The sequence below is a fragment of the Sturnus vulgaris genome, chromosome 22 (assembly GCF_052056855.1).
Source record: "Sturnus vulgaris isolate bStuVul1 chromosome 22, bStuVul1.hap1, whole genome shotgun sequence".
NCBI lineage: Eukaryota > Metazoa > Chordata > Aves > Passeriformes > Sturnidae > Sturnus > Sturnus vulgaris.
This window is the reverse complement of record NC_142264.1, coordinates 3,965,336-3,978,476: the sequence shown is the minus strand read 5'-3', so window position 1 is coordinate 3,978,476 and position 13,141 is coordinate 3,965,336. Positions and strand designations below refer to the sequence as shown.

Genomic DNA, 13,141 nt, shown 5'->3' with positions numbered 1-13,141 from the left:
TGTCCCGGTCTATCCCAGCCCCGCTGTCCCGGTGTTTCCCGGGTCTGTCCCGGTGTGTCCCGGTGTGTCCCGGGTCTGTCCCGGGTGTGTCCCGGTGTGTCCCGGTCTGTCCCGGGTGTGTCCCGGGTTTGTCCCGGGTGTGTCCCGGTGTGTCCCTGGTCTGTCCCGGTGTGTCCCGGTGTGTCCCGGTGTGTCCCGGGTTTGTCCCGGGTGTGTCCCGGTGTGTCCCGGGTGTGTCCCGGTGTGTCCCGGTGTGTCCCGGGTCTGTCCCGGTGTGTCCCGGGTGTGTCCCGGTGTGTCCCGGTGTGTCCCGGTGTGTCCCGGGTCTATCCCGGTGTGTCCCGGGTCTATCCCGGTGTGTCCCGGTCTGTCCCGGTCTGTCCCGGGTGTGTCCCGGTGTGTCCCGGGTGTGTCCCGGGTCAGTCCCGGTGTGTCCCGGGTGTCCCCGCGCTCCCGGCCGCCGTTGGCCGTTCTCTGTCGCCACCCCGCGGTCACTCCGGGCAGCGCAGCCGGTCCCGCCCCGCGGGCAGCGGCGCGGCCGAAATGTCGGGAATTGGGAATTCGGGGAAAACGCGCCCGCTCCGGACGCTGCTCAGGCCTCCCGAGAGCGCCGCGCTGGCACGGAAACCCTGAAAGCATCTCCGGTTTTACCGGGTTTGAAGAACGGACAGCAAACACCGGCACCGCCGCGGGCTCGCAGCGCTGCGAACACAACGCGGGCAGTGATCCATCCAAGGGACCGTTCCTACACAAATCCCGTCTCCACTCGCTCGTTTTACACTGCTGAGAAGGAATTCTGTAAGAACCGCAGTAATTCTTTTAATACAGTGAAACAAATAATGCGATAAAATATTTAATTTCCACCTTTAAAATATTTTTGCTCGTTGGCATGTATTAGAACCAGTTTTTCCTCGGTTTTATTTTTGTTTTTTTAGGGTTTTGGTAATTTAAAATAGGAATTAGCTATAAAATAGGAAATGATACTATTTCTAAAGCAAGTACATTCCCAAATTATCGGTCGTATATAATCATAAATCATACGATACAGGATAAATTAAGACCTTCAGAAATGTTTCCTCACAGGCATCAAGTGAGAGATTCAGGAATCCACATCTGATCACATTTAGTGACACCACTTTACTTGGTAGCAGCAAAGGAAATTCAGTCCAAACCGAACATCCCTCATGCAAACAAAAAGCTTTTTTTTCCCACTAAGAATGGTCTCTGTGCTGTTTTCCACGGATTTGCCCAATTTGCTCCCAGGGAGTCCCGGGATGATGCAGGGCTGGCTCCAAGGTCGGGATCCACACACCTGGGTTCCCATCCACACCCCCTGGGTGTGGCAGGGCTCGGGCTGGACGAGGTTTCCTGCCTCAGTTTACCTGCCTGGGAGACAAAAGCTGCTCTGAACTATCTCACAGGGATGTGTCTACTCTGAAAGTTTCTAAAACCAGTAACAAAATATGTATTTGTATTTCTCTTTACTGCTTCGGCTTCCGCAGAGACGCTGCAGTTGGACAGAGAGAACAAGTACACTTCAGACCCATTGGACTCATCATTTCCATTATCAACCAAGTTCCTATTTCCTCCTTATTTCTGCTGAAGAACACAGTGCAGAACTTGACCTACAAACCCTTCTTGTCAGTGACAATATTTTAAAAAAGGAATAAATTGATCTGATAAACATGGTGAAAAAAAAGTCTTGGCTTTCTATACCGAATGCTGCTTCCCACGGGATGAGAAGGGAGGGAGCTCCTGAAGGGGCTCCTCATCCCTGCCAGGGATGCCTGGTGCCAGCACGTGCCCCAGACCCCAAGAGTGGGATGGATCCTGCCCAGTCCTGGGTCTCCCCTTCTCCTGACACCCCCCAGCCACATGAAAGGGACACTTTAAAAATATAAAAGGACGCACAAAAGCTGTTTCATGTTTTCCTTGTCATTAAGACAGATTGTTTCATACAGCAGCCTGGTTCTATTTGTGTTACACTCTGTGAAACAGAGCCAAACACAGACTTTTATCTTAAACTCAAAAAAAAAAAAAGGGGATGCTGACAACATGCAATGTGCTTTTCCTTCTGATTTTATTATAAAAACTCCTATGATATCTCCATCCCAAACTCCAAACCACACAGAATTGAAGTGAGAAGCCCTTTGGTGAAGAGACAGTGCTGCAAGGAAAAGAAAGGAGCTCCCACTTCCCTAAATTTTAAAGAATGACTGTCAGCAGTGAAGATCAATATGGATATAAAAGATTAATACTTCACATTTATATTGTACTTTGCTGTTTAAAAGCCCCTGACAACCACGAGGCCCCAAATGGCCAAGGGCCACATCTTCCCTCAAATCCATGAGGGTTTGTGGCACAAATATTGGAATATTGATCCTCCAGCAACAGCAGGAATGGTGAATATCATTGAAAAAACATTTTATATGGGCAGAACCATATCCATTAACTGACTGATTATCAGAATTGCTCCAGAAAACAACTGCACTCCTGTCTTTAATCAAATTACATTTATTTTGCCTGGTCTGGCTTCCACGTTTGGCTTTTTAGGGTGGATTTTTTGGTTGCTTTGTTTTCACTCCTAAGTGGGATGGCCCTTAAAAATATCTTTTAATAGTTAATAGTAATTTAGTTTAATAGTAATTTAATAATTAAAATATCTGGAGTGAGTAAAGCTCACTTCAGCTCTGAGTATCTGCCAGGCAGATACACCAGTCTGGATTGTGGAAGAAAGAAAAATACATTCTAGATTTTCAAATAAAGGAAAAAGGAATTCTGATTTATCATCTAGCAGTAATTCAACACATGTAAAAGTAAAACTCAGGGAAGGAAATGACAACCTTCTGCCTATATGTCTGCATTTAAAACTTTCTGTTCTACAACCTTGCATCTCATATAAAAATATGGCCACCTAAAACAGAAAATAAAACCCCTAAATTTTATTATGTTCTCTTGACCACCAATTTTCTCCTAGTAGGAAAAAAGACTGCTACCTATTTTCCATAAAAAAACCTTTGTAGCAGTCCCAGAGGAAAAGTCAAAAGTTTGACTTGAAAAACGGAGCTACTTCAAAAGCATTGTCAAACAGAGGTGAAGGTTTCTTAAAAATGCATAAATTAAAGTGTGGTGTATTCATAAATATCTCTGTAACTTTACACAGTTTATTTGTGAGCAAGGTGCACATTTAGGGGAGCTATAGAATTGCTGTAAAACTAACTTAAAATAAAGTAGAAAATCGATTTGTTTATTAGCTCCTGTTTGGACTCCGTGTGTGTGTGTGTGTGTGTGTGTGTGCATGTGTGTGAAAAATGAAAGAAAAATGGAGAGTTTTTTTCAATAATAAAAAGGGAGTTGCACTGCAGGGCCCCTAAAGCTTGTGAAAAATTAAACTCGACGGATTCAAACTGTCCTATTTCCACTTCAAAAGAGAAGAGGCACTGAGCTCTTCCCAACTTATCTTCAAACGCCCAGCACCCTAGAAAGTTTCTTTAAAAAAAATAAAGTCTCTAGTTCCCCCAAGCACTGTACCCGTTACTGTAGCTGCTGTCTCTCCCTCTTCTAATTATACCCATGTGAGTCTATTAATCAACTTGTAAATTATTTAGAGAGCCATGCGCTGTCTTCAGCCAGTACAAACACACTGCATGCAAAGGCTTGCTGAAAACCAATGGAGCTCCCAAAGGGTCTGTGCAATGTTCAGACAGCTTGCAGCTCGCCAGTACAGCACTCTTAAAAAACAAGAAATAACACTGAGCTTACCCCCTCAGATAGCAAGATTTACTCAGCCTTTCAACTCTGAAACTCTCGGCGAGTTTTTAACAAAGAGGAGCTGCTCTATTGTCAAATCTGTGTTTCATGCTCAGTGATGAGAATATTAATTTGATGTCAAAAAAAAAAAAAAAAAGAAAAAAAAAAAACCCACACAAAACCAAACCAACCCTCCTCGAACTGAGCAAAGTGTTTTCAGTGAGGCTGTGATCACAATCACCAGGGGACCCCAACTTTCAGAGGCTACACCAAAAAAGTACCCCTTTAAAACCACTGCAATTTAAAATAAGGGGAAATCTGTATTTGTACAAGTAATAGTTTTCATTAGGAAACAGGAGAAATTAGGGAATTCCAGATTTTACCCCCTACGTGCAGACTGCCATTGGGGACAGCTTCAGATACTACAACTTAAAAAAAAAAATAGAAAAAGGAAGAGGGAAAAAAAACAACACAGGTTGTGTGTGTTCAACTCTAACAGGCTGCAAACAGTGCAGTGTTATCTGTGTTCCATGAATCACTTCTCTTACCTCCTGAATCTTCATTTTGGTGGGAAAAAACCCAGTTACCCAAACTAATAGCAGTTCTCCCAGCTGAAAAGTGAATCTTACTGGTTTGGGAGTGTTTTATTTTTTTCTTCATGCTGCCTTCGTGTCATCTTACTTTTCTTGGCTCTATTTATTACAGCCTCACAAACAGATAGATTAATTAGCAGTGATCATTCCATGCAAATTCACCACAAAAACTGGACACAGTGACATGCAGATTTCAACTGACTGATGGCCTTCCCTATTTTTGTGATGCCCCCAAAATGCTTCTGCTTGTCTTTCATTAATACAATGCAAACACCTCAAGGGCAAGCACCAGGGACATTCAGGTGGGGAAATCAAAAATTCTTTCTGCAATTTTTTTTTTGTTCTCCCATGGTATCAAATTCTCACAGACATCTTTAAGATGATGAACAAAGATCATGCAGATGGAACTTTTAATTAATGTTTGCCCATGTTTTCAGTGAGACATGTCCAGCAGGCTGGACAGAATTGGAGCAGGAATTCTGATTAAAGGTCTCCTTTAGGCCTGTGGGGTCTAAGAAAGACCTTTCTGAGCAGGCATCATCTGATCATCTGTCCATTGGAACTGCTTCCTCAGAATATTCCAGAAGGAATCAAACCAAATAAATTAATTTATGGGACTTGTCTTGCTGCCTGTGGGGGGGTTCTGGCCACTGCACTCACCTCTTACTCCATTTCTTCCCAGCCAAGCAAATGGTGTGTGCTGAATTTACATTATTGACCAAGAGTTAATCTAACTGGAGTTGGTGACCAGAAGATTGGTCTTATGGTCTTATTGGTCCAATGTTGGTAATTTTCTGCCCAGAGTATAGTTAATAATAACTACCCAGTACTCAGTGAAGCTACAACATCCTAAAGGAACAGTCTCTGCATTTCAGAGTGGTTGTCCAAAGCACAACTCTATGTTTATGACAGGCAGAAAGCTGTCAGGTTACTGGATTTATCACCAAAAATGCATTTTTCAATATCTAGTGTGCACCTATTGTAGACTAGAATGTCCTGGGAATTAAAAAATTAATGGGCTCAAAAACATCTATGCTGCCTTCATTAGTAGAATAAATCACCATATACAAAATTGAGAATTTTGACAAAAAACCAGGTCTTTATGAGACAGCAAAGACTAGAAAATACAGAAAATTGGATTACTGGGTTGCCTTTTGGGGGGAACAACAGAATTGTCTGGGCTGTTCCTGAAATGCATGGTGTACACATGAAGCAGCAGTAGAGGAAAAACAGCACGAGGAATGTTGATGAGTCCTAAAGCCATGAAGAGATCTGGGTTAGCCAAGCAGAACTGGAGCAGCACAGACAGTGGGCAGCCTCAATAACTCAATAATGAGTCAGCTTTGAACAGGCTGGGCTTGGAGCCTTGTTACAGCACCACAACACGGCCTGTTGGCACATCTTAAATGACTAATTGTATGCAATCAGTGGTGTCCACAAGAAGGGAAACACACTGAGATCAATCCCCTGGGGGAGCATTTTAAGAATATATGAGGCATGTCCTCAAGATTTTCTGGCACTGCTTTCGTTTTGACAAGTAATGATTTGAGAACAACATTTTTCCTGGTGTGCCTTTGGTTCCACTGTTCTGTGCCAATGTCACTTGCATGACTCCTCACCCACAGGAACAGCTAAGCCTCTTTACAACCAGAAATGTAAGGAAAAGATTGAAGTTCTAATTGCTTTTCCATTTACACCACTGTCTGCTATTGGCTACACTGAGTCTTTGCAAGTGAGATTTTCTGGAAACTCACTCAGTCAATCATGGCAGGAGAATCTTTCCCCTGTTTTAACCTGGGCTGCAGCAAGAGAGCAAAGATGTAAAGATTCTTTGCCCACCTTTCCTCTTCAGTACCCTGTGTTATTCCATTTTCTCCAAGCCTCTTGTGAGGGCAGTAATGAATTCTTGTTAGTGTTTACTAATGTAAATTCATTCTTTGTTATCCCTGGGAGAGGAGGATTAGCAAAATGACAGAACTTATTATTTCTGGTTTTGCTGGATGATATTTATCTTTATTCAGCCTTTAATTTTGTGCTGTATCCCACCAAATAAAATATATGTATGTGCATCCCAGCAAATCTAAGGGAGAATTTTTAGCATAATGCACAGAAATATAGTTATGATCCCTATTAACATTCAGAAGTGTTGTACAGCTTTATCTGTGCATGCTGTATTAAAAAAATTAATCTAAATCTGAAATAATTTCTAATTTGGAGGAAGAAAGGAATTACAACTTCAATTTCCTTTTCCTGAAATGAAAGCAGCTCCCTTGGACTAAGGATGTGCATATTTTTAGGACTGGCTAAAAATTATGATCTGTGCAATTATTTTACTCTACTGGGAATGCATCTCCTTTAAGGAACTTTAATGGTTAAGATGAAGTTTATAAAACACACAAAGAACATTTTAGTAAAGGAAGCTCTTAAAGGAGCTATCTTTGAATAAACAGCTCATCCAAACTCCCATCTCAGCCATAACTGAAATTTAGAGAGTGAGGTATTTACAATCTTCCCCTCCACAGAGACAAGCAGGCAGTGAAATTACAGCATGCACATAAGAATCTGAAATTAATGGATACCATGAAAGACAGGCCTAGAGTTAAAAGGATCTCCCTGTGTGAGTTAAACTCAAAACCAGCCACATTCAGGTCACCCAAATTCCACGGGGAGGAATTATTCTCACACCTGGAGACTTCAGACCCACGGCACAACACACTCTGAGATCTCTTCCCTTTGACTTCAATGTCCATCCTGGCTATCTCTGACACAGAAAATCCTCTCCTAGATCTCTGTGCCCATTCCAGAGGAGCCAGATTTTCTCTTCCAGGCTGCAGAGATCCCTGCTCTCCATCCCCATGGCTCCCACAGCAGCTCCTGCTCCCAGCAGTCAATGCACTGAGCTGGGTGACTGCACGAGGAATAAATTCAATCCATTCACTGCAGATGAAGTTCAGAGTTAAAATCCATCACCCTGTGGCCTGATAAAGTGCCTGACAGAGGGATGGCACCCCCAAAAAACTTTATAAAAGTCCTGCATCTCTGGGTCTGGTATCAAGGGAACCTCAGTTAATTTTCAAGGCTAGTGTTTCAGAGCTGTCTAATTCAGCCCCAGAATTAAGCTACTGTGCAAAAAACAAGAGAGATTTTCAAGCTTTTCACCTTACCAAATACATTTCTTTGCTAAAAATAAAGGACAATGAAGATTTCTCTTTGCTCAGGGGGGATTTGCTCAAAATTCCATTAATACTGAAACTTAAGTGAGATTTCCCCATCTTCAGCACTATTGTCTCCTTGTGTTTGTACCACTGGAAACCATTTGGGCTGTTGCCAGAAACAGCACTGAAAGTTCCTCTTCCAGGCCGTTGCAATTTGGCAAAATAAACATTCTTCCACCCTCCTGCAACACGATTTCTTCTCTTTAATTACAGGTTTTCTCTGATTTCTGATACCCACCACACACAGGCAGCAGGACAACTGTAACAGGCAGACAGGTTTAAGCTGCTGCCCCCAGGAGTTTTCAGTATTTATGATTTATCTGCAATCCCTGCAGAACCTTCCAAAAGCAAAGTGTACTCAACATTCGTCGTGGCAGTCCTCCCATAACCAAAAATGCTGATAGAAATGAAGTACAAAGAAATTTTAAGTTTAAAATATTTATATTAAAGTAAACCATGCTGGTATTCTAAAAGTCACCATTCAAATATAAAATGAAACACAATATTATTGTGCTTTGAAAGCAGTTTAATAGTGTGCTTTAAAAATAGGTTTGAACTGGTATCAGAATTCTCATTTTGATTTAGAGATTAAAACATGGAATTCAGATTTCAGAATGTGCACAAGAAATCTTAATTTCATTGGAACAGTGAATATCTGTTTTGAGGATATAAAAACCCTTAGAAATCCAAGTTTTGTAACACAGTGCTGCAAATCCCATGCAATAAATACAATTAATTGACTTTCAGGCTACTCTGATTAGAATCTGACCAACAAAAATTCACTCACAATTTGGTTTTTGCTACAAATTTGTAACTACAAAGTAATGAGACAACAATGTGCCCTACCTGGGCATCCACTGTCAATGTAAGGCTTAACGAGTTCTCCAAGTTTTGTGTTGTCTGCAACAGCTTCCTTTAGCAGTTGCCCACAGCAAACTAACAGGAAGGAAGAACAAAAAAGACACAAGGTTAAATTTTAAAAAGGAGGCAACAAAGAAAAGAAAAGAAAAAAAAAACCAAAACAACCCAGAAGCTGCATACTGGAATAAGGTCACTGAATAAAATAAAAGTTGTATGTTTTTTGAGTTTGTTGTTAGGGTTTTGTTTTCTTTTTTTTTTTGGCCAAGTAGAATGAAAAGCGAGGAGACTGAGGATATGGAATGAAAAAAAAAAAAGAAGAATATATTTGGCAAAGAACATATTAAAAATGGAGAGAATGATATTAATCAAATATATTTCTGAAATAACAACTCAAGGGACTGCTAGTGGCTTTCACTTTTTATAAACTTGTAATTACTGAATCAAGTTCCAGCTGCTGAACAGCATCTGAACCACGCTGCTGGAGGTGCAGCATAATGCTCACTTCAGGAAGGGCCTCCCTGGATCATTTAATGATCATGTAAGGATTACATTTAAAAACCTGTGCTAATGCAATATTATCATTGATTTCAAACACCCAGAACACCAGGAGATGCAGATTTCAGGTTTGAGCCAGGCCAGCTGTACATGAAATATTCCTGGTTTGGGTTTGGACAGCGCTGGCTGCCCCAGGTGAGGGAGTTTAGAGAGAGGGAACCAAGACATGGAGAGATCACACAGCAGCAGAAATCCTGGTTATAACACTAATTTGGTAAATATTAGCCATAGGTCCCCCTGGAGAATATTCAATTAATAATCCTAAATTGATTCCTTTCTTCCAGGAATCAATAGCAGCAACAGGAAGTGACTTTGATGGGAGAAGATGGAGCCCTTTAATCATTTTATTGCTGTTAATCACACTGCCAGGCCAACAGGAGTGAGAGCCCCCCCAGCAGTGATCCTGGGACAAAGCTGATAAAATTCAACATTTAAGGGACAATTTGAACAGTCACCACTTGTCCTGGAGAAGCAAATTCATATTGATAATAAATAGTGTAAAAACATAACAGAAACTCAGTGCACAGAACCCAGTTTAAGACACCTAATAAGAACACACCTACATTTCAATCCAATTCATGAGACTATTTAAATATAGATTTAAATTTTTGAGTCTGTGCTTCAAGCCCAATGGCCTAATAGAAATAAAGTGTATGCTGAATATTATTCTGAAAAATGATAGTCTTCCAGTTCTCTATTAAACACTTAATTCTTCTAATATTTGGGTTACAGAATACTTAAAATAAAATTCAACATATGGGAAAAGCACTGGTAATGATTTTTAATAAAAAGAGCTGCAACTCTCTCTCTTATTGTAGTTACTTAAAAAAAAAATGCAAATTTTGACCTAGATGGAACACTATGAAACCTGTAGTTTTAGAAAAAAGTTGAAAAAAAATTCAAAAGGACAAGAACAAAATGATTTTTAATACATTCAAGCATTTTTTTCCTTTAAGCCAATCACACCATTAATAAAAATACAGCTTTGAATAAACCTACAAATATTTAGTTTTTCACATGATGTTTTAAAATACAGCAATGGCACAATAACTGACAGCAGAAATATTCTATCAAACCTGCCTTTTGCTTAATAAGATGATGTGACTAATCAGCAAATTTCACAGTTACATTTGTTTAAAATAATTTATGGCTACTCCACTGTTAGGAGACACTACAGAACATGGAAAATATTGCACTGATGTTATTATCACCAAGCTGCACTTTTATATTCAGAACTTTCTAACATTTAAATGCTAACCATGAACAAGTCTCATGCAGAATTTTTTGGACTTCCTTTACATAAGAAAGATGAGGCACTTTCAACTAATTCCTTCATTTTCTCACACATTACTTGAGGTGTGCAGAACCTGAGCCTTCACTAAAGTTCAGAGTAAATTCGATTTTAAAAGTGCCCCAATTTTGGTCAGACAGATGAAACTGCAGACGTTACTCAGGATCCACTGATCCACAGAAGAATTCAGAGCACTACAGGGGTCTAACAATAGAAAAATACAGATGTAAAAGGTATAAAAAAATGATGAAATGATGACTAAAAAAAAACCTTAGAGCTGGTTTGTCACGGCATCTATACTTGGTTTACACTTCTTCATTCAAATACTTTTCACTTCCCTCAAAAATTTGACATCCACAGCAATGGACAAAGTGAGACATTTTATAAGCAAGTAAGAAAGACAGCTAGCAAAAGATAAATGATCAAAAAGAGAGAAAGGGGGAATTGAGCAAAGTGCATATTTACTGAGAACTTACTGTTGACAACATCATATTTCTGAGCTATTAGTTCTGCCTGCAGGCTCTTCCCACTGCCTGGGGGGCCAAAAAAAAGAATCCGGGGTGTGAAAGGGGCAGCAGAGCGGTGCCGGGTTTGGACAAAGGCAACAACTAGAACAGGAGAGAAAGGCAAAAAAATACAGGTTTTAACCCATTTCTTGTTTAAAAAATAAATATTGATTAACTACTCTTTTCTTTAAAAAAAAAAAAGTAATGTTGATCATGGTTTATTTTATCACTGAAACATCCAGACTCTGCACCCAAAATCAGGACACTGATAAAACTGTCCTTTCAGCAATTTACTCTGAGAGGCATTTTAGAAATCTCAATATCATTACACTCCTCTTTCTTTCATCAGTGCCTGTCAAACCATTTTAAAGAGCAGATTCAATTAATAATTGCTCTCTTACCATGTTGTTTTTAGCAGAAGTAATTTTTGCTTGATAGCTACAATTTTACCATGCAAATTATAGAGGGATGTAATTACATTTAATACTTTCTGCAGTTTCTGAACAAATATTTAAGTGTAAAAACTTGGGATGTTAAATTAATGACATTTATCCAGCTGTGTGTGATTAAGGCTCCTAATTACAATATTACAGACTTGTAGCACAGTGTGTCATGACACTGCTCAGCCTTGACAACACAGAACTGAGTCTGGATATTTTATTCTTTTACCCATCCTTTTTGTGTAACTTGTAAAGAATATTTGAGCTTCTCTCCCCGATTCCACTCATTTTCTGGACATCATCCTCCTGAATTTTGCTTTTAAGCAGGAAATAGCCCTTCAGGTCAACCTGCAGGTTTGGAAAGACCACGGGACATGTGAAGCATCATCAGCACTGCCACATTATAGAGACCTGGACTTTGTTACAATCCCAAAAGAGAGATCACCAAGAAGCCAAAAGATGTCACAAATTTGGATTGTATTTGGACACAGCTGTGCCCATTTGATGGCTGAGAATACCAGAGAAGGGAGCAGCTCAGGCCATGTTAAGTTTTCCAGGGATCAGTCAAATGCCAAGGCTAAACTTTCTGGCCCTGATCCCCCCTGCCATGGCTGGCCATGGCTAAAGCAGCAAGGACACAACTGCACAGGCTCTGATTCCTCTGGGACTGCAGTGGATGCAGCTAAAGGTGAGCCCTGATAAACTGCAGCTCTCTCAGTTTTTGTGAGATCTTCAGTTCCAATAAAAGACTCTCTAAATTAGAGAGTCCTTGTGTTAAAAAAATAGTATTTTAGGCTAAGGAATAGGACAAGCTTAAACATGACTGTTTGTATGAGACATAAGCTATATTTAAAAAGCACTAAAGGATTGGTGGGGAACATCCTGAGGATCAGGATTTTAAGTGCCATTGTCAACACATTGCTCTGTACCAACAATTTTTCAGAGAACCCTCCCTTAGGTGCTTTGGTATGATTAGAAAACCTTTTCTAATAAAGAAGCACCTCCAGCAGACTCCAGTTTCTACACAGCAGCCCTGAAGAACAGAGAAAACTAAAACTGCAGCCACAGGGGATTGTTCCTGCAGGGCTGCAATCCTGCACTGCCCAGCTGAACTGGGTGTCACATCCCACACTAGGGCAGCAGCAACTGCATTCCAGTTCACAAAATGTCATAATTCTGTGAAACAACCCACAGCACTGCTCGTATTTATGAGAGATTTCTCTTTTTTTAAAAAAACTCTAGCTGGGGCAATAAAAATCTAAACAAAAAAAACCGTGGAAAATCCTACCAGAAAAGAATGTTTGCTGCATGGCTTCCTAAACCCCCAGCATCAGCTACCCGAGCAGTGCTCCAGTTCTTCTGAACATTTTCCACAACCCAGTGTATTGAAAAGCACAAACATTACAGGCAAAGCACCCTGCTTACAAATGATGCTTAATTTGCAGTAAATAACCAAGTTAATTAGGAGTAATGATCCCCTAGACAGTCTCCACATCTAATTATTCTTTTAAAAAAATCTGGCTGCTTGATGCACTGCAGAAAAAAGATCTAGAGAGGATTTTTTCATTCCAGTTTTCAATTTATCTCACTACATTATTAATTAATAATAATTAATATTCAGGCACTCACATTTTTATTTACAATTCAAGGCATGAATTCTTTATGAATGATGATATGAACTTTTAAATTTAATTAAGTAATTTAGAGGTAATTAATGTGTAAATTCAGAATATAAACTTCCTACTTGTTTATCTTAAAAGTGCAGCACTTGTTATTAAAAAAAAAAAGACCTTTTTGAGATGCAAAATTCCTGGGATATAAGAGATCATCTGCAGACTGACAGCTACAAAGTACATCATCAATTGGTCTTTCTGGCAGTTTCCTTATTCTCTTCTAGAAGGATCAACATTAAAAGTCAGATTGCATTACA

At 40.2% G+C, this 13,141-nt stretch overlaps 1 protein-coding gene across 4 annotated transcripts in view; it reads right to left on the bottom strand.

Moving 5' to 3' along the window:
• Positions 1–13,141, bottom strand: part of AK8 (adenylate kinase 8) — a 65,713-nt gene that overhangs the window by 31,323 nt on the left and 21,249 nt on the right. For all 4 annotated transcript variants that reach the window (XM_088177488.1, XM_088177490.1, XM_014873331.2 and 1 more), the window contains 2 exons: positions 10,742–10,873; positions 8,405–8,494 (listed from right to left, as the gene is read on the bottom strand). In XM_088177488.1, coding sequence (XP_088033614.1) covers positions 8,405–8,494; positions 10,742–10,873 — 222 coding nt within the window. The remainder of the gene's footprint in view (positions 1–8,404; positions 8,495–10,741; positions 10,874–13,141) is intronic.